This window comes from Nannospalax galili, unplaced genomic scaffold, assembly GCF_000622305.1.
Source record: "Nannospalax galili isolate Female #2095 unplaced genomic scaffold, S.galili_v1.0 scaffold274, whole genome shotgun sequence".
Classification (NCBI taxonomy): Eukaryota; Metazoa; Chordata; class Mammalia; order Rodentia; family Spalacidae; genus Nannospalax; species Nannospalax galili.
This window is the reverse complement of record NW_008335435.1, coordinates 338,931-363,616: the sequence shown is the minus strand read 5'-3', so window position 1 is coordinate 363,616 and position 24,686 is coordinate 338,931. Positions and strand designations below refer to the sequence as shown.

General features: G+C 36.7%; 1 protein-coding gene across 12 annotated transcripts in view; it reads right to left on the bottom strand.

Moving 5' to 3' along the window:
• Nucleotides 1–24,686, bottom strand: part of Chd9 (chromodomain helicase DNA binding protein 9) — a 270,300-nt gene that overhangs the window by 109,471 nt on the left and 136,143 nt on the right. For 8 of the 12 annotated variants that reach the window (XM_029562042.1, XM_029562044.1, XM_008830057.3 and 5 more), the window contains one exon: nucleotides 7,822–8,153. In XM_029562042.1, the coding sequence (XP_029417902.1) occupies nucleotides 7,822–8,153 (332 nt within the window). Of the gene's footprint in view, nucleotides 1–7,821; nucleotides 8,154–8,903; nucleotides 9,050–9,257; nucleotides 9,341–24,686 lie in introns of those variants that run through there. The other 4 variants (XM_029562046.1, XM_029562047.1, XM_029562048.1 and 1 more) reach the window with 2 other exon arrangements.

Sequence of the window (24,686 nt, the reverse complement as noted above, 5' to 3'; positions counted from 1 at the left end):
CAGTTCCAGGGGAATCTGACACCTTCTTCTGATCTCTGTGAGCATTGCATGATAAGGGTGCACTTACTTACATGCAAGCAATATGATCATACACATAAAATATAATATATACATTTTTCTAAATAAACATATTTGGGGGCTGGGGAGCTGGTTCAATGAGTAAAGTGCTGGGTAACATAGGGACCTGAGTTTGGATCCCAAGGACCCATGTAAAAGCTAGAATTTGACTGTCTATTCCTCAAGGCAGGGGTGGGGCAGAGACATGTGGATCCTGGGGCTTGTGGTCTGGCTAGCCAGGAAACAGCAAGCTTTGGAGTCAATAAGAGACCCTTGTCTCAAAACACAAGGTGCTGAGTGAAAGAAGAAGAAATTGAACATCGACACACAGGCAAGCATACCCACACATGCATGCCTCACAGACACATACCCACATGAAATAATAAAAATAAAATAAACATTTTAATCATTGAATGATTCCTATTTAAAATGTAACACAAGAGGCTGGCAAGATGGCCCAACAAATAAAAGCACTAGTGACCAAGTCTGGCAACCCGAGCTCGATCCCTGGAACCCACATGATTGGAGGAGAGCACCAACTTCCCCACGTTGCCTGGTGTACATAGCAAGGTCAGCTGGGGCTATAGGGAGACCCTGTCTCAAAAAGAAAAACAACAAAAAAGATATAAAACTTCAACTGAACTCAAGAGCTCCGCCATCATGGGAAAGATAGTAAATTTTAAAGGCCATTTACCAAAAAAAAAAATTTATTAAGTTATTTATTTACTAATTTATCAATTAATTTATTTTAAGAAGGGTTTCTCACTATGTAGACCTGGCTTGACTAAAGCTTGCTATGTATACAAGGGTGGCCTTAAACTCAAAGAGATATGTCTGCCTCTGCCTCTCACGTGCTGGATTAAAGTTGTATGCCACCATGTCTGGCTTTAAAAAAATATTTTTTAAAATTTATTTGTATTTTATGTGTTTGAGTGTTTTCCCTGCATGCAATTACACCTGTGCATGCAATTCCCACAGAGGCCAAAAGAGGGCACTGGATCCCGTGGAACTGGAGTTACAGATGGATGTGCGCTATCATGTGTGTGCTGAGAACCAAACCTGGGTCCTCTGCAAGAACAGCCAGTGCTCTTAACCTAAGCTATCGCACCAGTTTCTTAAAAGGGCCTTTTTATTTAGTTAAAACAGTAATCCTTAAATACGTGGAAGGATATTACCTTGCAAGCTTTTGATAACTTGAATTATTCATTATTTCTTGTTCAGAACAGGACGTCCTTTTTATAGAAATGTTTCTCACCCCGTGTCCCTGTTCAGCATGTAAGAAGCCAGAGCGGTCTGCATCCCTATCCCCAACTGGCAATTTGGGTACCCCTTCAGAGGATGGTGTGATAAGAATAGGAGGTAGGAATTGGCTAGGCAGTTAGGGTAAAAAGACCCAAAAGAAAAGTAGCCAGTTTCTTGGCTAAGGGTTAAAATGTCCTTGGGACTGTTAGCAATATACTCTGTTCCAAAGACCAAAAATGTCAAAAGTATTTGGAAGCTTGTATCTAATCCTTAAAAGAGTTTATGGTTACCTCTTCAGAGGAGGGACTGGTAGAGTACCCAAAAGCCCCATAAAAACAAACAAATAAAAGAAGAAAAAAAGGAAGAAAAGAAAAAGAAAAGTGATGGGGAGATATGGAAGGGAGGGAGTGGGCATAGATTTGATCAAAACACCTTATATGCATGTATGACATTCTCAATAAAGTTTTTATAAAAGTTAAAAAAAAGTGTTTCATATTTAATTCTTATTAAGGAGTCACAGAGTCATTAAATATGTTTATAAGCACAGTTTAATTTTAGTTCTCAAAAATACACATATTAACATTGCTATGATCAGGATTTTTATATCCCATAATTGGGATATAAAAGCACTGAAATTTAATGTTATTGTTTTCCCTCATAATGTCTTATATTCAATTTCTTTTTTTTATTTTTAAAAACTTGTTTTCATGCTTTATTCTCTTTGGGAGTGATATTATCTAATATCAAAACAAATTTGTGAAAAGGATGGGACTCCTGTGAGTATTTTTAGGGGCCTTTCTTCTAACAATGTGAGCACTAAGACAGAGACTCAAGATCTCATCATTCAATTCTGAAATATTTGTTAAGAGTTTTGATTTCAGAAACAGAATTTCCCTATGATCTATAGATGTTCTATTATGATATATATATTTTCTGAATGAGGTTTTAACCTTTAAAAAAGATCTCCATTTCTTTTTAAAATATATTGTTTCATACAGAAAAGCTCATTTTTAATGCAAATAACACTTAGATGCTTGCACATGCGTCTCTAACCTCTAAATATCTGATTATTACTAGTCACAGTTGATTACTTTCTGAGACCCTTGGCATCTAAGCATGGATATAAAGTCATCGGGTAGATTTCAATGGTAATGTTTTTCATATCTACTAATTAACATGAAGCAAAATTTTATGCTTCTTCCTCAACTATAACTTTTTTATTGATTTTTTTGTGTATTTCACACAGAACAACCCGAATAATCTTATTCATTTTTATACCCACATCCCAAATGGCACCCTGCCATAGCCTCCCAACTGGAGACCATATACTCTGTCATCCCCGTTACTGTCCACTGTGTTATCAGGGCCTCCAGCCCTTCCCCAGAGCTAGTCCATATTCAATTTCAATTTGAGTTTGAAAAGTATCTTTAAACATAGGATTTTTTTTGCTGTAAATAAATGGAAAACTACTTCTAATACTTGATAAATTCCTATAGCAAATTCAATAACAATGAATAATACAAAGAGTGTTATCATAAACGGCTATAGCTGATTAAACTTAGATAGCTTGAGACCATTTCAAATATCAAAAGCATGCTATTTATATTTATGTTAGTGAGATAACCTCTAATACAAAGAAGTAAATTCTGACAACATGGAGATATAATTTAAATTCATAAATTTGTAAATGCTTTAATCAAATCATATGAAATCCTATTATATAATCTAACACCAAACCAAAAGTAAACAAATTTTATTATAGCTATTAGAATGAATTTTACTAATACATTTTAGAATCTAACTCTTTAGGCATTACCAAATTATTCTGTATCATTGTTTTCAATCCATAGCGACACAAAAGAAAGATAGAAACAAACAAAAGAAAGCAGGCAGCAACTGAGACTTTTGTTGTTGTTGTTTCATTTTTTTGTTTGATTTTTAAAACATCTTATTTAGGAATAAAACCTTAAGGAAGACAGCTAACCTAGGGAGCTGAATAAGTAAGGGCAAGCTTTCTGGAGATGTGTAGCTCATGACCTTGGCTTATTTTTAATAGCTATATGCTACGTATGATCTCAGAAAATAATAGTAGCTAACATTTACTGATCACTGGACATATTCTACATAGCGTCTTATTTGCTTTAAAAGTTAATGCATTTCATCCTCTGAATTTCATCCTGTATGAGGCATATACTATGATCACTCCTTTTCTAAAGACGACAGGTTAAATATCTGTGCAGGTTTATGCTGCTTGTAACTGATATTAACTGGGATTTGAACAAATGCAACTGGCTACAGAATCAAAGAATTTAATTACATCAACATATTGCATGCCCAATCTAAGTCACAGAATTGGTGTAAAGATTAAACAAGATAATATAAAGTGCTCTGAAAAAGACATTCTACTGCTCACATTCACAAAGTATCAATCTAGGGGCTGGGGAGTTGGCTCAGTGGATGAAGTACTTCCCACACAAGCTTGAAAACTAAAGTTCAGATCCCTAGCCTCCCACATAAAAAAGTCAGAAGAGTAATGACCCTCCTGTAATCCCAGGCTGATTCCTGAAGCAACCTGGCCAGACAGCTTAGCCAAATCAGTGAGCTCCAGGTTCAATGAGAACCTTGTCTTTGGGGGGGGGGGGGGAGGCTGACATGGACTTTTGACCTGGACCTCTAACCTAAACGTTGCATAGAACATGCATATGTATACCTGCAAACACACATTCAAACATATATACTACATACACATATAAAAATATCTATAAAAATGAAAATTAAAAGATTTCAAGCATACTGATAAGCAAATCAGTTATTTCTTAAGATTATACTCATAGATTATATCAAATCAACATCAATAAATATCAGTTAAGTAAGTATCAATTCCGATTTACCAGCATCCATGAATTATGGCTTACAAATGTATTTTTTAAATTTATACTTCCAACTGCTGGGGGTTAAGTTCAAGTACATATTGTCTTCAAAATTATCTGGTGGCAATAATTTAATATTAGCAGACCAATTCTAAAAATAGGAAATAAGATTTTTTGAAAAGGAAATGTTCACATATAAAATGTTGGTAGTCAAAATAATACAAACTGATCTTTAATCAAGTAAGTCTTCACATATCAATTAAAAACTAGGGCTGGGAATGTAGCTTAGTGGTGGAGTACTTGCCTAATATGCACAGTTATCTGTATTTGACCCCAGTATTATAATAAAAAGTAAGCAAATAGCTCAATGAATTCAAAATGATAGAACACAGTACCTTATTAGAAGACATAGAAGAAATAGTAATGAATTATTTCAAGTAGTTAATACTGAACTCTGCCTTCTACATTAATATATTGTATTCCAGGTCAGTGACATGATCAGTGGGTAAAGTGTTTTCTGCTGCCAAGCCTAAATAACCTGTATTCCATCCCTAGAATCTATATGTTGGAAAGAAACTGACTCCTACAAATTGTCCTCTGACTTCTAATGCACATACCCAAAAATAAATAAAAAAATCTCTTATTATAACTGTTTTTCTTAAAGCATAATAGTAATTTTTTGTCTCTGCTGATGAAAAGGATTATTCATTAAAACAGCTTAGTAATAAATAGACAAACTTCAATTTTACTTATTTTCCTGCAGCTTATCACTTCTTCTACTGAATGGCTTGGGTATAGGGATGCAGCTCAGTTGTAGGATGCTTGCCTACCATGTCCAAAACCTTGGTTTAAGCCCGAGCATATGACAATAAATTAAACACAAAGCCCATACTCTCAAGTTTTTCCTTATAGCAACTATTTGGTATGGACATGTATTTAAAACCAAGGCAGAAGAAAATGTCACCTTCAGTACAATTCTCTCCAATTGCTTTTTTTGTTTTCTAGACACTGGTACTTCTTAGGGATGTGGGGGGTGGGGGCAGGAGAGAATGGAAGAGGAGAAAGCACTAAAGTGACTGGTACTATGTCAAAATGTATTTAAATTATATATTTTTAACAAAAATTCAACTCTTAAAAATGAACCAACAACTGGCTACCATGAAGAAAATAAGGAACTGCAGAGAGATCTCCCTGAATAGGACACCTATATCATACTTCTGCCTCCAAAGGCTCAGGGATCATTAAGAAAGAAGTGGCAGAAGAGCCAGAAGTCCTGGATGATTATAAGGAAACAGTTTTTCAGACAGTTGGTGAGTCACTTGTATGAACTCACAAGAATAGTGACAGCATGCACAAGTACCATGTAAGCCTTTCAAGTGAGACGAAAATCCCAGTATGGACATGGAGAAGTAGGTAAGAAACCCTAACCCTACCTGAGGAATTATTGAAAAACAATGGCTGTTGGGAAGGAGAGAGTCAGTCTTTTTTAAGGATGTGATTCTTGGTAGGTTAACCAGGCTCCAATAGATGGATCCACACTGAAGGGAATTTGGGGACACAAATTAGACTCTATAGGCCTTTGTGTGTGTGTGTGTGTGTGTGTGTGTGTGTGTGTGTGTGTGTGTGTGTGTGTGTGTGTAAAATAAGACCACATGAAATTGAGTGGGGGGGGTTGTAAAGGACTGCAGATAGGGGAGGGGAATCTAAGCACAACCAAAATATACTGTATGACAGTCATAAAATTTCAATCAAGAAGAAGGAAGAAAAATGAACCAAAGCCAGGCAAGGTGGCTTACTCCTGTAATCCTAGAAGTCAGGAGGCAGGAGTTTTAGGCCAGCCTGGTGTACATAGTGGGTTCCAGGCCAGAAAGGCTACACAAGAGAGGCCTTGTCTCAAAACATAAACATAAACACACACACACACACACACACACACACACACACACACACACAAAGCCCCTACAAAAAAGTGAATCCTCACTGCAATGTTATTTCCAATGATATTAATTCATAGTTTTAAAATCCATGTTTCTCTTTGATTTAATTATTTCTACTTCCCCTTCTGTACATATTCTTCTACTAAATCAGATTCAGTTCTGGTATTACTTGTCTCTAGTTGCTTGTCTTCTTCCCCCACAAATTTAAAGCAAATAATGGCTATTATAACTCTTGAAGTTTATCTACCAATTTCAATTTCACTGTTTTCAAAGTATTAGTCTTCTAAATAGTATACTTCTCTGTCCATATCTCTGAACAAGTTAGAGTTGGGAAAATCTTAACGATATTAACTTTTAGTAGAGTTAAGGATAAAATATGAGCTTCAAAAATTGGCTGGGTGTGGTGGTGCACAGGATACAGAGGAAAGCAGATCTCTGTGAGACTGAGACAAGCCTGGTCTACACAGCAAGTTTTAGGTCAAGTAGAATTACAAGGAGACCCTGAAAAAAAAAAAAAAAAAAAAAAAAAAAAAAAAAAGAAAAAAGAATTCTATTTTTTGGTAACCTATATAACAATAATTTAAGCAATGAAACCTCATAATAGGGGATTTCTTTATTTTATTTTGTGTGTATGTGTGTGTAAACAACAGAACATTTAGAATAATTTAGACTAAGCACTTTTCACAAAATTGTACATAAAGCTTAAGAATGTCCAAATAGCTGGGTGTGGTGGCGCACGCCTTTAATCCCAGCACTCAGGAGGCAGAGGCAGGCAGTTCTCTGTGAGTTCAAGGTCAGCATGGTCTACATAGTGAGTTCCAGGACAGCTAGGGCTACCGGGAGACCGTCTCAAAAAGACCAAAAAATAAAAAAAATTTAAAAATGTCCAAACAGTCCTGCAAAGACAATTATAAGCTATGTTGTCCTTATATTATGCTTAGCTTTACATACAAAACATATATATAGCAAATAATTATTTTAATATATCTTTTGAAAATGTGTACACAGTCAAATAAAAATATATAGACTTGGCACTGGGTTAATAAGGTGAGTTATAGGGTGCTTGTCTAGCATGCATAAGACTTTGTTTTAAAAATTTAAGACTCTGGTTTTGATCCCTATCAGTACAAAAAAAAAAAAATAATAATGAAAATCAGTAACTAAATAGGATTACTGAGCATTTCTTTGTCATTATAATTCTCGGGAAGCATTAATACACACCTGGCCTCTTTTATTACATAAGGGAAATTAGAGACTGTATGGAAGCAAACCAGGGAATGCCTAACATTATTGCTGATTTACGTTCAAAGTTTTTGAGTGGTTGGGGTTTATGAGAAAATACTGTATTTCATGTTCTTAAACTATTCGGTGCTCTGTGAGGTACAATGCAACTAAGAAGTAAAGAAATTTTGAAAGAATTTCAAACCATGTTCTTAAAGAATGTAACTATGGAACGGTCACAAAAATGTGGATTTAATCTCCCCCCTTCTGTTTGATAATCTTTTATTAATACTAATATACAAATACTATGTTAACAGAACAGTAAAATTTAGGAGATCCTGGAGTATCACCAAATTCATTCAAAAAGGAAGTTATTTACACATGGTATCTAGCAATGCAAAACTCTAATAATGGAGTCAATATCACACTCAAATCAAAGCAGAAAAAGTCACATAGACTTTTAAAAAATTGAAAAATAGTAATAACCTACTTACCCAATTTTTGTCTTGTCTTTCAACTTTGAACAAGCTTTTGCTTTTTTGTTGTCCTTGTCCTTTGGCTTCGATCTCATCCTTCTGCCTTTCTTATCTTCTTTTCCTTCAACTGAAGCACTAGGGAAGTTTTCAGGGCTCATTACTCGTGGAATATTGCGTTCCCCACGCTCCTTTGCTCTTGCTATGGCCTCGGATATGATACGATTTGCTTTTTCTTGCTTGCTTTCTGATTCCACCTTTTTTCTTGGCTTCTTCTCAGACATGACCCTCACCTGGGTATTCTGCAACTTAGTATATGTCCCAGAACCATCACTCTTCTTGGACGATGGAGGCTAAGGAAACCAAAATATTTTTTAATAGAATATACAAAAGTATATAAAAAACAACTGATCTAAATATCCAGAAATGTTAACAGAATTAAAATTACATAAGCAAATATGTGAGTGCTACAAACAAATGTGAAGTATGACATTTCGCTTATCTAGAAATTGCTGCAGAGTAAAGAGCTCAACTGCCTAGTTGAAAGGGAAGGTTAAGGAAAGATTCCGATTCACTGATATTTCTATAGCATTCTTAGTTGGTTCAGATTTTATCCTGTAAATATAGTTGTTTCAAATTTTATTCTGCAATTAGTTTTGCATTTGGGACAAAAGTCTTTATCTTTCCCCTTCACTGCAAAATTCTAAAAATTATTAGTAAATTCAAAACAGCAATTTTAACTCAGAACCACTTTTTATAGTGAGTTTTAGAAAAATAAAGCCTCCGTTTTAAGACTAGGAAGAGAACCTGAAATCATTTAATTCATTTTAATGCAATATGATAGCTAGTTAGTAAACAGATATTATATTTAAAATTAAGAGAAAGTTTTAGTTTTCCCATGAAAGAGTCAAATGTGGATTTTGGGGTTTTTTCTGTATCGTAATTATTTTGCTCAAGCAATTTGAGAAACAAGTTTTATAGTTTTACATTACAATTATTAATATTTTAGCAATATCACAGGAAGCAGACCAAGAGCATTTTAAAAACAATGTCCTCTTCAAACACGCATTTTCACTTAGATCACAGTTGTGTTATCTTCTTACCCGTAAACATGCCTCTGACTACAGCAAAGAAAAAAACCATCAGGAATTTCCAAACACATTTTCATGCTGATTCCAGTGTGTTCCACTGGATATCTTTTCTATACCTGCCTCACCAAAGGTTTCATGGCAGTGCTGCAGCACTGGGAAAGGTTTTTAGAAACGATCACAAAAATGCCACCTTAAGGCCTACAGGCTATAACAAATAACCAAGACTCGAAAACAGCAACAAGCTCAAGATGGCGATGCAGTACGACTCCCGTAGCAGCAGCCAGTAATAAGGAAGGTTATTCAATCCCATTAGCCTTTTAGCCCAAAGAACCCCTCCTCCTCCCACTCATTCAGGCTTTCACTTACCCTTCCTCTTGGCCTCTTCACTGAAGACATTTTTGGCGTCAGACAAAGGCTTGCCCTCTGCTTTTTCACCACCCCAGGCAGTGCTCAAGAAAAAAGCATTGAAAGAAGATTCCTAAATGGCCTATTTAGCAAGCTGCAACCAAGAGATGCACAACCCTTCACAAATACACATTTTTGATTTATCAACACATTCCTGCCTTGGCAAGTTTTTATCTACTGCTCATCCTATTTAGCTATGATAAAGGCTGTGAGCCGTCCTAAAAAGCTGTTTCCTCAATAGCTGTAAGCAGATAGCCAGATTCCAACAAAGCACAGAAAGAAATGAATGCACAAAGCATCAAAATGCATCAGCATGAATATTAGAGATGTCGTTAAAAATACTGACTCCTTCTGCGGAAGTAGGCCAGCAGATGGTGCTACCAGTTATTATGCCATTAGACTCTGCAATTTAACCCCCAGTGGACTGCTCCCTCCATGCAACACATTAACTCTTGCGCTGCCACTTTCTGCACTAAGGCTTTTAAAAAATATACCAAAAGTATGATTTTTAAAGTTCATCTGGAAACCAAAATAGTGGTAAAATGGTGGCTTTATGTGTCTATCAGTATTTTTTTTTAATGCAATATATGTTTTTACTGGAGTAAAATACCTTTCTCCACAAAACTCTAATAAAACATAAAATACTGAAAGTAGCCGATGATCAACAAAGGGTTAAAGAGTAGGTCATTCAAATGAACACTTAACAAGTGACTTGTTAAGAAGTTAAAGTCTCTTAACAACAACAAAACCTGTTATTTTTTTAAATGAAGAAATTAAACTATTTTCATTATCTCCATGAACACATTTATTTTCTCAACAAAAAAAAAATTCATCATGCTTTTGACTTTTTCTTCATATTTATTTTAACTGAACTGCTGAACATCTTTCAGATGAAACTGTAGGTTTAATCTCTTATTAAAAATAAACAACATGTTGACATGAATTTGATCACTGATAAAACTTTCCTTTTGATAACTGAGGATATTTTAGTAAGAAATATCCCCTAATAGCTAAAAGAAATTTCACTACTCCAAAATTTGAATTTATCTTTTTCATTAGTCAATTGTTTAGTACAATTAAAGTATGTTTTTCTATGTTTCCTTATGGAAAGACCAAAGGTTACAAAAGAAATGCAACACTATCTGAACAGTATCCTAGGAAGATGAATCTAGACAGCATGAAAGGAGATTCAGGCAGAGGACCAATAAAAACCACAAGGAAAGGATCTTTCTGACCAGAGAGATCATTGATATAAAAATCATAATATTAATAAAAGCTAACACATACTTAGTAATTACTAAGTGCCAGACATTGTTCTAAGTATTTTACAGATACTACTAATTTAACCCTGAATAAGAAATAGGTAATAACATCAATAAAGGAAAGAGGATGTGCCAACAGAAAAGGACACTCTTGTAGCTGAATTATAAAGACATAAGGGCTAGGAGAGCAAACAACTACAAAAATAGTGACAGCAATAAGAGCCAAAAGTTAGTGCTTATTTTGTGCCGGATATTATTCTCATTATTCCTACTATTTCACATATATGGACTGTCCCAGTTAACATTCAAGACAGATCTCTTTGAGATATGTACTGTTATGCTTGTTTTATAGATGAGAACACTTGAGTGAGAGAAGTGATTTGTTCAAGATTCCATGACTACTAAATACAGGAGCACAGGATTAAAGACAGCAGAGCCTCAATACAGACCATGCTTATGGAAACTGTACCACAAGGCATTTGATTTAAACATAGTAGTTTGTAGGAATCAACTTAAATACAAATAAAAGTGAGTGGCTTTCTCAAAACTTCAGGTAACAGCACCAAAGCCAAGACGAAATTAGTTCTTTTTCTAGTACCCCGTCAAAGATACAGTGACCAGTAAGATGTGGATGGAACATAACTGAGTTGCAATCCTCAACAACTGGTTTCTAGACCAAGTACTAATATAAGAGAAGGTAAACATAATACAAAGCCTCGCAGAGAAAGGGCATGTGTGTATAATTCTTTTGATACTGAGCTTCAAAGAAAGAGCCTTAGAATTTGGAAATGGGACTAAATCTTCGAAGAAAGAGCAATCGGAGCTGAACTCTAAGATATGGATCCTGGAGCTGGAGATGTAGCTCAAACCCTAACTAGCAATGTGCAAGGCCAAGATTGAACTCCAGGGTATTTTTAAAAAAGAAAAAAAAGTGAAATTTTCCTGCTGTTCTCTTTTGGTATCCTTACTCAGTGGTGCTCTATTCACAGATCTAGAAGAATTTCCAAACTATTTCATATTCCCTCATAAAGCTTTTCAATTGTTTCCACCATCTAATTCTAGTATCTTAATCATTTAATAACAAATCTTAACAGAATAATCTACGATCATCGAATGGTTCTGCTACTAGAATTCAGGATTTTTAAGCTGAATCCCCATGTAACATCAACCCTAAGGTGAGAATTACTTTCTAACTCTTACTCAAACATAAACAAAAAGCTAAGGTTTTCTATTTCACCAAATTCTCATCAAATTCCATCAAATTATACTTTTTTTCCTTCTCATCCACACAGCCTTTGTTGTATTAATTTCTCACTTATTACACTATAATTATGTAGGAAAATATGCTTATTTATAGGAAATATTCACTAACATCTTTGGGGATGATGGAACATCGGGTCTTCAACCTATGCTCAAATGGGGTAAGATAAAATAATTGTGATATAACACCTGGTTAGCATGCTTCATGTACTGGGGTCAATGCCCAGTATAAAAATATGAATGAATGAATTCCTAGTCACAAGGGAGGTAAATATATGAACCAAATATCCAATAGCACTTTGGTATCATAAGGTATTTTAGTTATTGATTGTAAGCTGTTGCCCTAGTCTTAAATTTTTATTTGAAAAATAAAAACATAATTATTATTTATTTATTCACATTAAATCAACCTGTCAAAATATGCATCAAACATTAGTAGTGACTTCATTTGGTTTTTATTCAATACATGCATTTTTCTGTCACCTACCACTGAAGACTTGCTTGTGGTGTGGGGGGATGGTCTGGGTTTGTTTTGGTTTTATTTTTGGCTTTTTGAGACAGGATCTGGCTATGTCTCACTGGTCTTAAACTTACTAAGTAGCACAGGCTGGCCTTGATTAAGAGCTCTAGGCCACTAGAGGGCTGAAATTATAGATGTGTGCCACACTATTATGCCCAGCTAAGACTTACTTTTTAAAAAACATTTAAAACATATTTTATTATTTTTATTTTATGTGTATGAGTGTATTGCTTGCATGTGTATGAGTGCCCCAGTGTCAAGCAATGCCTGAGGAGGTCAGAAGAAGGCGTCAGATCCCCTGGAACTGGAGTTATGGACAGTTGTTAGCCACCATGTAGGTGTTGGGAATTGAACCTATTCTTCTACAAGAGCAATCTGTGCTCTTAACCACTGAGCCATCTTTCCAGTCCTAAGACTACTCACTTTTAAAAAGAGAAAGAAAAAAAAAAAAAAAAAAACCTGGCAAATTACATTAATGTCAAAATCATTTTTCTGGGGTTTGCCCTGATTTATTTGCAGTTTTTAGCTAAGCAGAAGTGGAAAGATCATTACACTTCATTTTCCTCTTTATCTGTGAGCTGCCATGTTCACAAATTAAAAGGCTTAGTTTCATCTTTTGACTTGTAGTAGCACCTATGTTTCTCCATAAGCTAACAGGTCTCTTAAGGCCCTAGCTGGCCTGGAACTCCAGACGAGGCTGGCCTCCATCTCAGAGAGACCCACTTGCCTCTGCCTCCCGAGAGCTGGAATTAAAGATGTACCCCACCAGGCCTGGCTACAAATAGATATTCTTAAAAGTTTGTTTATGGGGCTGGAGAGATGGCTCAGTAGTTAAGAACACTGGCTATTCTTGCAGAAGACCTGTATTCAAATTCCAGCATCCATATAGCAACTAACAACTGTTTATAATTCCAGTTCCAGGGGATCTGATGGCCTCTTCTGTCCTCTGTAGGCATTGCATGACACAGGTGCCCTTACATACATGCAGGAAATACATGCATACACATTAAAAAAAAAAATTTATTACCCAACTTGTAGGAAACACAGGAAAGAACATGATAGATGCAACGAAAAATCCAGATGCAAACTGAAAATGGAGATGTAAACAATAAATTTCACAATGTGGGAAAACTATACAGGCAAATGACTGTTTCCTTCACAAACAAATTGTTTAAAACAACAATAAAACCCCAAAAAACAAAGCAAAGAAGGGGACCACAAATCAAAAGACTGAAGACTAATATGAGTGATAAAATTTAAATTAAGAGGGGGCTGCAGAGATGGCTCAGTGGTTAAGAACACTGGATGCTCTTGCAGGGGATGCAGGTTCAGTTCCCAGAACCTACATAGTGGCAAACAGTTTTCTGTAACTCCAGTTCCAGGTGATCTAACGCCCTCTTCTGGCTTCCGTGAGCACTGCATGATAGGAGGGCACTTAAATACATGCACACAAAATTTTTTAAAAAAAGAAAATATTTTTTTAAAAGAAAATAAACTCAGCCAGGCATGGTAACACATGCCTTTAATCCCAGTAGAGGCAGGCAGATCAAGGCCAGCCTGGTCTACATAGTGAGTTCCAGGCCAGCTGGGGTTACAGGGAGACCCTGTCTCAAGAAGACTACAAAAAAAAGAAAATTAATTTAAAATATTTGTCAGCCAAATGCAATGTGTGGACATTGGTTATGTACTGACCTGAACAAGCCAAACTTAAGTACACATCTTAAACAACTGGAAAAATTTAAAGTCTGGCCAACTCCTACCCTACCTGTATTCACACATACACAAACTTACCATACACATATAATAAAATTAAAATTAAAATTATTTTTAGAAAACTAATAGAATGTTTGAGATGGAAGCCATAGTATGTTTAAAACTAATGGGGGCAAGGTGTGATGGCATGTGCCTATACACCAGATCTCAAAACAGAGGCAGGATGAATACCATCCCAGGCTAGTCTATTCTATGTAGGGAGACCCTGTCTCAAGGGGGGAAAAGTAAATGGGAAGATTCAGATAATATGCATGTGAAAAACTCTTCATAAATAAGCAGAAGAAAAATGATAGGTATAACCATCTATGGTGGTACACGCCTATAATCTTAGCACTTGGGAGGTACAGACAGGAGACTCAAGGGTTCAGTGTCATCTTTGGTTAACAGTAAGTCTGAACGTAGCCTAAGGTACACGAGACAGTATCTTAAAAAAAATAACAAGAGCTGGGCATGGTGGCACACGCCTGTAATCCCAACACTCAGGAGGCAGAGGCAGGCGGATCTCTGTTGAGTTTGAGGCCATCCTGGTCTACAAAGCGGGTTCCAAGCCAGCTGCAGCTACAGGGAAGACTCTGTCTCAAAAAGACTAAAAAAAAAAAAAAAAAGACAAAGAAAAAGACAGGTATAAGCAGGGCACAGTGTGACACACCCCTTTAATCCCAGCACTCAGGAGGCAGAGGCAGGTGGATCTTCATGAATTTGAGAACAGCCTGGTCTACATAACAAGTTCCAACCAGGGCTACACAGTGAGACCTGGTCTTAAAAAAATAAAAAAGACAGGTCTAGTGGAAATCAGAAACGGGTTTTGTGGGCTAAAGAATAGGAAGGAGACTGCATGAAAATAAAGAAAAAGAACTTGATAGTGAATTTCAGTACAAAATTTAACACACAACTTTCCACACAAGTCCAAAAAAAAGTTTAAATATTATGTAGGTTGATTTGGTAAATAACATAAACTTTCCATAGTATGTTTTATAAAATGCTTCCAGATGGAGATGGAGATGGAGGCAAGAACACTAAAAAGAATATTTGTGTGTTTGTTTGTGAGGGGGAGCAGTACTAGGGACTGAAACAGGGCAGCAAGCATGCTCAGTAAGTTTTAGCCCTGAGCAACACCCCAGCCCTTTGTATTTTATTTGATAACAGATTTTCACTAAGTTGCCCAAGCTGGTCACAAACTTTCAATCCTCTTGACTAAGCCTCCTGAACGGCTGAGAGTACAGGCATGTGTCAGCAAGCCCGGGTGACAAAAAGAATTGGATAAATTGATTCTTCCTGAAAGCTTGAACAATCTCTGGTGCGTTTCTCACTTGATTTCATATTTCTATGTGGGAATAACAGCAACAACAAAAATCAAGTATCAATTATTCCTTAATTTGTGAATGAAGGAATTCAGGCAAAAATGAAATAAATACCTGTTTACTACACTGAAATATTAGAGTTCAACTCTTCAAAAATCATTTTCTTGGAGCCAATGAGATAGCTCAGTGGGAAAGGTATTTGCTGCCAAATCTGACAACCTAGAGTTCTATCCTTGGGATTCACATGGTAGGGGAATCAACTCCTCCAAGTTGTCCTTCACACATGCACTGTTGCATTTGCAATTCACACCAACACAATAAATAAATAAATACATGTAATTTAAATTTTTTGAAAATAATTTTCTTGAGTACTTCATTTACCATTCCCATACAGGTGATTATTGATCCCATGATAATAAAGCATATGACAATCTATGAATCTTTCCAAAGTAATATACCAAGTTATAATCACTCATTCTTTCCCAGATTAGGAGAGAAAGCAGAGTACTCTAATGGCAGTACAACCCCATAACCTACTCACGTAGTTTTGATGGGTCCTGATAAAGCAGAAGGGCAATGATATAAGAAAATTAAACAACTAGTTGCATAACTGGCTTGAAAACACTGACTACAGCTAAATTCTTTTGGCAAAGTTTTTAAATGTTGGCCTGGAGAAATGGCCTGTTGGTTAAGAGCACTTAGTACTCTTCCACAGCATTGGAGTTTAGTTACCAGCACCTACAGTAAATGACTTGGAGCTGCCTTTAACTCCAATCCCACGTGATCCAATACTACCTTCTGGTCACCTCGGGGCAACCACATACATGTGGCAAATACACAGATATACACACATACATATGAACAAAAAATAAATATATATTAAGTTTTCAAATGTCTTACATGTAAAGAAGGAACTTTCTTTTAAATCTTTAAAAGGGCTATGAGAATTAATTTTTAAAATATTTTTTATTATTTTTATGTGTGTGTATTGCCTGCATGTATCTAAGTGCACCTGTGTCATTCAATGCTTGTACAGGTCAGAAGAGGGTGTCAGATCCACTGGAACTGGAGTTATGGACAGTTGTTAGCTGCCATGAGGGTGCTGGGATTTGAAATCAGGTCCTCTGCAAGAAGAGCCAATGCTCTAAACCACTGAGCCATCTTGAGTTAATTTTATTAAACCTTTTTATGCCTGTATGTATGTGTGTGCATTCATGTTCATGTTTATATATATGCAGGTGCACAAGTATATATTGTATTTGTAAAGACCATGGACAACCTTGGGTGTTATCCTTACCATTACCATTCACATCCTTTGAGACAGTCTCATTTGGTCTAGAGTTCAACAGTTACATGTTTGTAAGGCAACCACTTGACCAACTGAATAATCCCTGTAGCCCACAAACTGTTTTTTTTTCTTTTTTTTTTTTTGGTCTTTTTGGAACAGGGTCTCTCTACAGCCCCAGCTGGCCTGAAACTCACTAGGTAGACCAGGTTGTCCTTGAACTCATGGAGATCTGCCTGCTTATGCCTCCCAAGTGCTGGAACTACAGGTGTGTGCCACCATGCCTAGCATCCCACAAACATTTTTATAGGATGCATTAAGTAATATTTAATAATTCTGACATAATTTCTTCAAAAATTATTTGAATATTCAAGTGTTTATTAACATAAAGAATGTTAAAGTGCTAGCATAAATGCAGGTACAATGACGTAGAAATCCTAAACATGAGGCATTTAAATCTGATAGTTTTTGACAAAAGAAAATATAATTTTATTAGATGCTATTGAGTAATTACATATAAAAGTGAAGCTGGGTATGAGGGCACATATCTGTACTTTCAGTTACTTACAAGGATAAGGTAAGATTGCTTGAGTCACTGGGTTCAGGTCCTGACTGGGCCATGTACTGAACTATCTGTTTCTATCTATCTGAGACAGAGTATTGCTATCTATCCTCTATCTGTCTGTCTGTCTGAGACAGAGTCTTGCTATATATCCCTGGCTCACCTCCTGGTATTCACTGTGAAATCCAGGCTGAGCTTGAACTTATAGTAATCCTCATTTTGGTTTCCAATATTAGTTACAGGTGTTCAGCATGGCTTGAGGTAATTTGTCTTATGTAGCCCAAGTTGTACTCAAACTCACTATGCAGCCAAGAATGACCTTAAATTTCTGACCCCATTGCTCCTACCTCTCTAAGACTTGGGGTGATAGGCATGCACCACCAATCCCAACAAAAGGCTCAGCAGGTAAAAGTGTTTGCTGCAAACCTGATGACCTACCTGAATCCAATCTGAGGAACACATATGGTAAAAGGAGAAAACTGATGCTACAAGTTTTTTTTCTGACCTTCACAGGAGCAGTGTGCCACGTGAATGAACATTCTTCGCACATACAAATAAATAATGAAAAAAAAAGTCAAAAGCATTTTAGAAATCACAAAGTATTCTTTAACATGCACAGGGACCTGGGCTTGTTTCCCAGAACTATAAAAGCAAAAAAAAAAAAAAAAAATCCTTATAATAAAATAATAAGGGCTGGATAGATGGCTTAGTCAGTTGAGGCCGAGAGAGGTGTCAATTACCCAGCCTGATGACCTGAATTTGATCTCAGAGACCAACATAATGAAAGAGAGAAATGACACCTGCAAGTTGCCCTCTATGGCTGGCACATGTACATGTGCACACATATATATACACACACAAACTAAATGTAATAAAAAATTTTAAGGTTTTTTAAAAATTAAAAAACAACAAAAATAAAAAATATCCTCAACTGGTTCACTTTAAAATTTCATCCTGCAGAATGCAAAGGAAATATCAAGAGGATATTATATCTCTGGATATAATTCACACTACAAGAAAAAAACTATTTGTGGGAGAAGTGATTACTATATGAGAAAGCAATGTATGTCTTTCTGGTACCCAATGTGCTAAGCATAGGTGCTTGTAAATAAAGTAAACGGGAGGCCGGGCGTGGTGGCACATGCCTGTAATCCCAGCACTCAGGAGGCACAGGCAGGTGGATCTCTGTGGGCACGCGCATTCAACCACAGTTTTTACTTGGGTGATGGGATCCAAACTCACATTCTCAAGCTTGCACAGCACTGAGCCATCTCTCCAGTCCCCCACAGGGAAGTAATGTAAGATATCAACCTAGTACGAACTCAGTCTCGATCAGTTGATCAGTTAGACATCTTTCTAATACCTGTAGTGAATTTTACTGCATTTAAGACTAGAAATTAGCCAGGCGTGGTTGTGCACACCTTTGATCCCAGCACTCGGGAGGCAGAGGCAGGCGGATCTCTGTGAGTTCGAGGCCAGTCTGGTCCCCATAGCGAATCCAGGACAGCTGGGGCTACAGGGAGACCCTGCCTCAAAAAGACCAAAAAAAATAAATAAATAAATAAATAAATAAATAAATAAAGTAAATGGAACCACAGAATACTTAAGTTGAAATATGGTCTATAGTATAAAAAAAGTAGTAGCCAGGGATGGTTTTGCACAATTGCCAATCCCAGCACTCTGGTCTGTCTTTATAAAGATAAGCCTACCTTCTAAAAATAAAGGGGAAAAAGAAAGAAAAAAAAAGTAATGTGGTATTACTTCAAACTATAGAGGGCAGACAGTTCAGTGAGGTCAAGAGAGATCAGCAAGGGCATGGAGCCTCACGACTTTATAATCTCAGCACTTGGCAGCAGGCAGAGGCAGGTGGATCTTTGCAATTGAGGCTAGCCTGGTCTCCACAGCGGGGGCTACAGGGAGACCCTGTCTCAAAAAAGACCAAAGAAAGACAAAATAAAAGGATTTTTTTAAAAAGTATAAGTCGATCAGTCAAGAGATAAAAAGAAAATTCCAATGAAACAATCAGATTCTAAGGGGGAAAAAACGCTGCGTATTCAGAAGCATTCATTGCAGCCACACATATTTCACATAGCAGAAAATAAAAAAACATAAAAGAAGATTTAAAAAAAAACAACAACAACAACTAAGAACACTGAGTGCAACTAACCCTAACCCTAACCTGTAAGAATACTGTCAGGAAGATTCAAGTCCATGAACACAAATGTTTAGGTATAACAAAACGATTAGGGAAACTAAAAACGTTGTTGGCTGTTATGAACGAAAATGGCTAAGATTTTGAGAGTATGCCGTGAGGAGTAAGGTAGATGACAAGGGAAAAGTAGGTAACGAGTGGAATGGATGACAGAGAACATAATTGTTCAACTATTGCTATGCTTATTTCCATACTGGTCTAAAGACAATAATGCTTGGTTAGAAAAGGCTACTACTCCAGTGTTTGGTCTGAACCAGGAGAACCATACGATGTTTCTTTAAGAATAGAAAGAGATGGTACTGGAGAGATTGTTAGGGGTTAAGAGCACTTGTTGCTCTTACAGAGGACATGGGTTTTGTTCCAAGCACCCACATAGTGGCTAATAACCATCAGTAACTCCAGTTCTAGGGGATCCAATGTCCTCTTCTGGCCTTCACAGGCACTACAGGACACAGGTGCACTTACATACATGCACACACACATTTTAAAATTGTGTGTGTGTGTGTGTGTGTGTGTGTGTGTGAGAGAGAGAGAGAGAGAGAGAGAGAGAGAGAGAGAGAGAATTTAAGGATGTTCATCAAATCCTTCCAAAATTTATGTAACAGATCCTTCCCCTTCTGATTGCATTAAACCTCTCTAGTTGATTATTTCTAATTTATATTTGTGAACTGATACCATCTGGTCTATCTCCTGGGTTCCTACTGATATTTAATTTCAACTTAATACTCTTCAGCAACTCCACTGATAGTTCTTAAATTAGCCTCCCTTTTAGTTGGATGATCATATTTTTAAAATGCTGATTGCAAAAAGTCTTATGAGTCTAGATCTATAAATGGGCATGCATGTGCACACATACAAAACTACTTAAGAAATAAATACATTAAAAGTAACTCATAAAAAATACCAGCAACTTAAGCTCATCGTAAACTAAATGAGTTTATGATATAAAAAGCTGGCAAAAACAAATGGAATTGTAGAATACAAAAACTGAAATATGATCTTCAGAATAAAAGAGGAAGTAGTCAGGGATGGTTTTGCACAATTGTAAACCCAGTACTCAGGAGGCAGAGGCAGGACAGAGAGTACAAGGACAACCCGGGCTACATAGCAAATCCAAGATGAGATCAAGTCTAGCCTAAGCTGCATAGTGAGACCCAATCTCAAAAACAACAAGAGATGGGGTATAGTCAGTGTTAAGAGTGCTTGCCTAGCAAGTACATAGCCTTGGATTTGATCCACAGCAGCACCAAAAATGAATGTGAAATCACAAAGCACTAAGTACACTGTATTCAAGTCTCACCAAGAGAAATGTATGTTGTTTTAGTTTAAAAGGAACTAGAAGGAACTAGATAACTCACTCAAGACATTATTGGAATATGCATTATCTTTCAAATATTTTTATGTATTGGGAAGAAAATAGGAAAAAACTTCTTTTCCAATGTGACTCATATTTTAGATAGGAAAGTAAGCAAATGGGGGAAACATCAGGTACAGGAAAGATATGCAAATAATGAAAATAAGATGGTGTGGTGAAAGGTAAAAGTAATTTTACAACTGATTCAGAGAAAATGTCATTGAGGATGCACCACTAATACCAAAATCTGAATGAAAAAAAGTATGCAAACATCAGTGAAAAGATTACTTTAGAATGATCTCAAGCAGTTTTTAGAAATTATCTACCAAGCAAAATAGCCAACATAGTGGTTTTACTTTTCATAATAATATTTTCAGGATAATATATGCCCAAATTCTACTATAGTTTCCAGTTTGTTCTAGTGCCCAATGCTGTAAATAAGTACTCAGCTTCTCTCTGGGTTTTATCTGCTCAGATCCTACAACTTTAAGGGTTTTTTTTTTTCTTTCTTTCATCTTTTTGAGACAGGTCTCCCTGTAGCCCCAGCTGGCGTAGAACTCTCTATGTAGAGCAGGCTGGCATCAAACTCACAGAGATCCGCCTGCCTCTGCCTCCCAAGTGCTGGGATTAAAGGCATGTGCCACCACGCCCAGTTTAGTAACTAACATTCCTTATGAATAAAATGGAATAGTGTTTTGTCAAAACTTGGTGGACTCTGTATGCATGTGTGTGTATGCACATACGGGTGCTTGTTTAGCATGCTTAGATGGGAGGAGGATGCCTGATGTCCTTCTCTATAGCGCTCCTCCTAACTCCCTTGAGACAGAATCCAGAGCTTGCTGTTTTTTTTTCAACAAGGTCAGCTGATCCTCTTGCTTCTGCTGGGATTACAGGAGAATAGTCACACTGGGCTTTGTTTGTTTGAGACAAGATCTCCCTGTAGGCCCAGCTGGCCTGTAACTCCCCATGCAGACCAGGCTATCCTCAATCTCATAGAGATCTGCCTGCTTCTGCTGAGTGCTAGGATAAAGACATGTTCCACACCAGGCTGTTTGCTGGTTGTTTTTTTTGTTGTTGTTGTTGTTTGTTTGTTTGTTTTTTTAGCATTGGTGCTGAGGATCTGCACTCAGGTTCTCATGCTTACATGGCAAGGGCTCTCACCCACTGAGCCATCCCCCAGCCCTGATAAAATCTTAATACACATGCCCTTACATACACATTTGCAAATTATACACCTATACATATTGAGTCCTAGTCAAAAAATTCTAAGAAGTCAATGAATGCTTTTATTTCATTTAGGAGGAAGGATGTAATATAATTCAACAGAGATTACTCTGGTCTATACTGTTTTGGAGGTTTGGCTAGTAGATAACTACAGAATCAAAGGGGAAAAACATCCAAAATTTACATCAGGGAAGTAAGCTCCGTAACTGTGTTCCATGCACCTGAAGTATCAAATGTCATAAGGAATGAAAAATGTATCTGGTAAAGGAATGAATGCTTGAAGACTGAAGTTCTCAAAGGTTACTTTCCTAACATGAAATGTAATTGTGAAGAATGGAATCTGGCCTTGCTGGGCATGTTGGTGCTACAATCCCAGCACTTGGGTGATAGACGCAGAAAGTTCAGGAGTAGCCTGGGCTACAGAAAACTCTGTCTTTGTCCTTGGCTTCTAGGAGAAGATTTATGCTTTATTTAACAGAAGTGCTTCTCTTTAGGACAGAGGCTAGACACCTTGGAATTCAGGGTTAGGCTGGTCAAAGGAGAAAAGCTGAGTTATGTGATTTAGTTTAGGTTGGGGGATCTGGGTAAGAATGGGCCAATCTGGAGGCTGAGATTAATGAGGTAGGCAATTGATTAATCAATCAATTGAGAAAAACTCTTATTAAGGGGATTCTGTGAGCTTTGCTGAGGGGCAATACACCATGTATATTGTCACAATATACAAGAAAGAAACAATAAATGATTACGTATTTGTGGGGAACAAGTCAGTCAATATGAATCAAAGAAGATTTGCATTCTCAAGGATTAAACTGAAGAAGAAATGATGAGAAAATATTCAAGGGAGAAAGACCAGCATAAACAAAGGCATAACAAGTAACAACATTTTTGTCAAGCAGAAGAGGATAAGCTATATTACAAGAAATTGTAAATGTTCAAATATTCACATTCGTGTAAATGCACGCATGTCATGCAATGCCCACTGAGGTCAAAAGAAGGTTTTGGATCCTCTGGAACTGGAGTTACAGATGGTTGTTAGCTGCCATGTGGGTGCTGGGAATCAAATCTAGGGCCTTTGCAAGAGAAGTCAGTACTCTTAACTGCTGAGCTATTCCTCCAGCCTCTTATTTTATTTTTTTGAGACAGTGTCTCACTATGTAGTCCTGGCTGACCTAGAATTCATTATATAGACCAGGCTGGGCTCAGACTCATAAAGGTCTGTCTGCCTCTGCCTCTGCCTCCCTAGTGCTAGGATTAAAAGTGTGGCACTTTAAGAATACATAAGTATTTCCAGTAAGAGGCTGACATAAAAATAAATTTAAAATCATAAACATAAACTACAAACACAAAACCCACTAAATATATGTCATGATAATACTGTCACCATTAACTTTTGCTCTTATTTAGAGAAAAATGTATTGATATCTATTTCTGTAAGATATAGAAAAAGTACACAAATGCTTTCACTTTTGGCCAAAGGCTGTAAAATTATATTTTTAAGTTTGTTGCACTGTTTACTAATACAATCAACAAGATGGCCTACTGAAACCAAAGGAAAATAATGCAACACTGTTACAGTCAATGAATTTAAATCACAGATCAGAAACAACAACAAAAAACAAATTAGAGACCAAATTAGGACACAAATGTCCTCAACCCAAAAAACAGTAAATATGGGAGGAAAGAGGGGAAAGGAATGAGGGAGAGGGGAAGAGATTGAGCAAGTGGGATATATTTTAGGAATGCAAGCCTAATATAAAATTTATAAATCAGTTAATGTAACAGAATGATCAACAGTCTAACAGAAACCTCACATCATATCAAGTGATGGAAGAAAAGATTATCAAGGTTCAGTTTCCCACCATGATGCAACTATTCTCCAGTTAGGAATAGATGTTAATATCCACGCCAAGCGTGGTGGCGCATGCCTTTAATCCCAGCACGCAGGAGGCAGAGGCAGGCAGATCTCTGTGAGTTCAAGGCCAGCCTGGTCTACATAGTGAGTTCCAGGCCACCTGGGGTTACAGGGAGACCCTGTCTCAAACAACCAAAAAAAAAAAAAAAAAGAAGTTAATATCCACAAGAAGACATGTATGAAAAACCCACAACTAACAGAATACTTCAAGGTAAAATAATACAGAATTTGTTTCCCAAGAACCCAAAGATGTCTACTCTTTCCAACTCTATTTAGTATTGTATTAGACATTAGGACCAGGGTAATCAGAACTGAAACTTAAATGCTATCCAGATGGTTTGATGGATGGCTTAGCCAGTTAAAGTACTTAGTGCCAAGCCTGATGACCCGAGTTCAGGCCCTGGAACTCACATGGCGGAAGGATGAATTTCTTTTGATTTGGTTCCTAGTCTACAAAAAAATCCTCTTTAGTCTCACCAATTACTCCTAATAGCTACTCAATAATCTTTCATGTTTGGATCCTCTTCAAACATCTTTTCATTTCTTTCACTGTTATTTGCCACTTTTTTGTGGCATCAGTTCCAAAGGACTCAGCAGTCTTAGAACTAGTTATCCTTCCTTTAATTCATTTGTTGTTGGTTTGGGGGTTTGTTTTATTGGGTTTAAATTTTTTAATTCTTAATTATAGCTGAAAATATCAGCTTTCATTAGGCATTTTCATAATA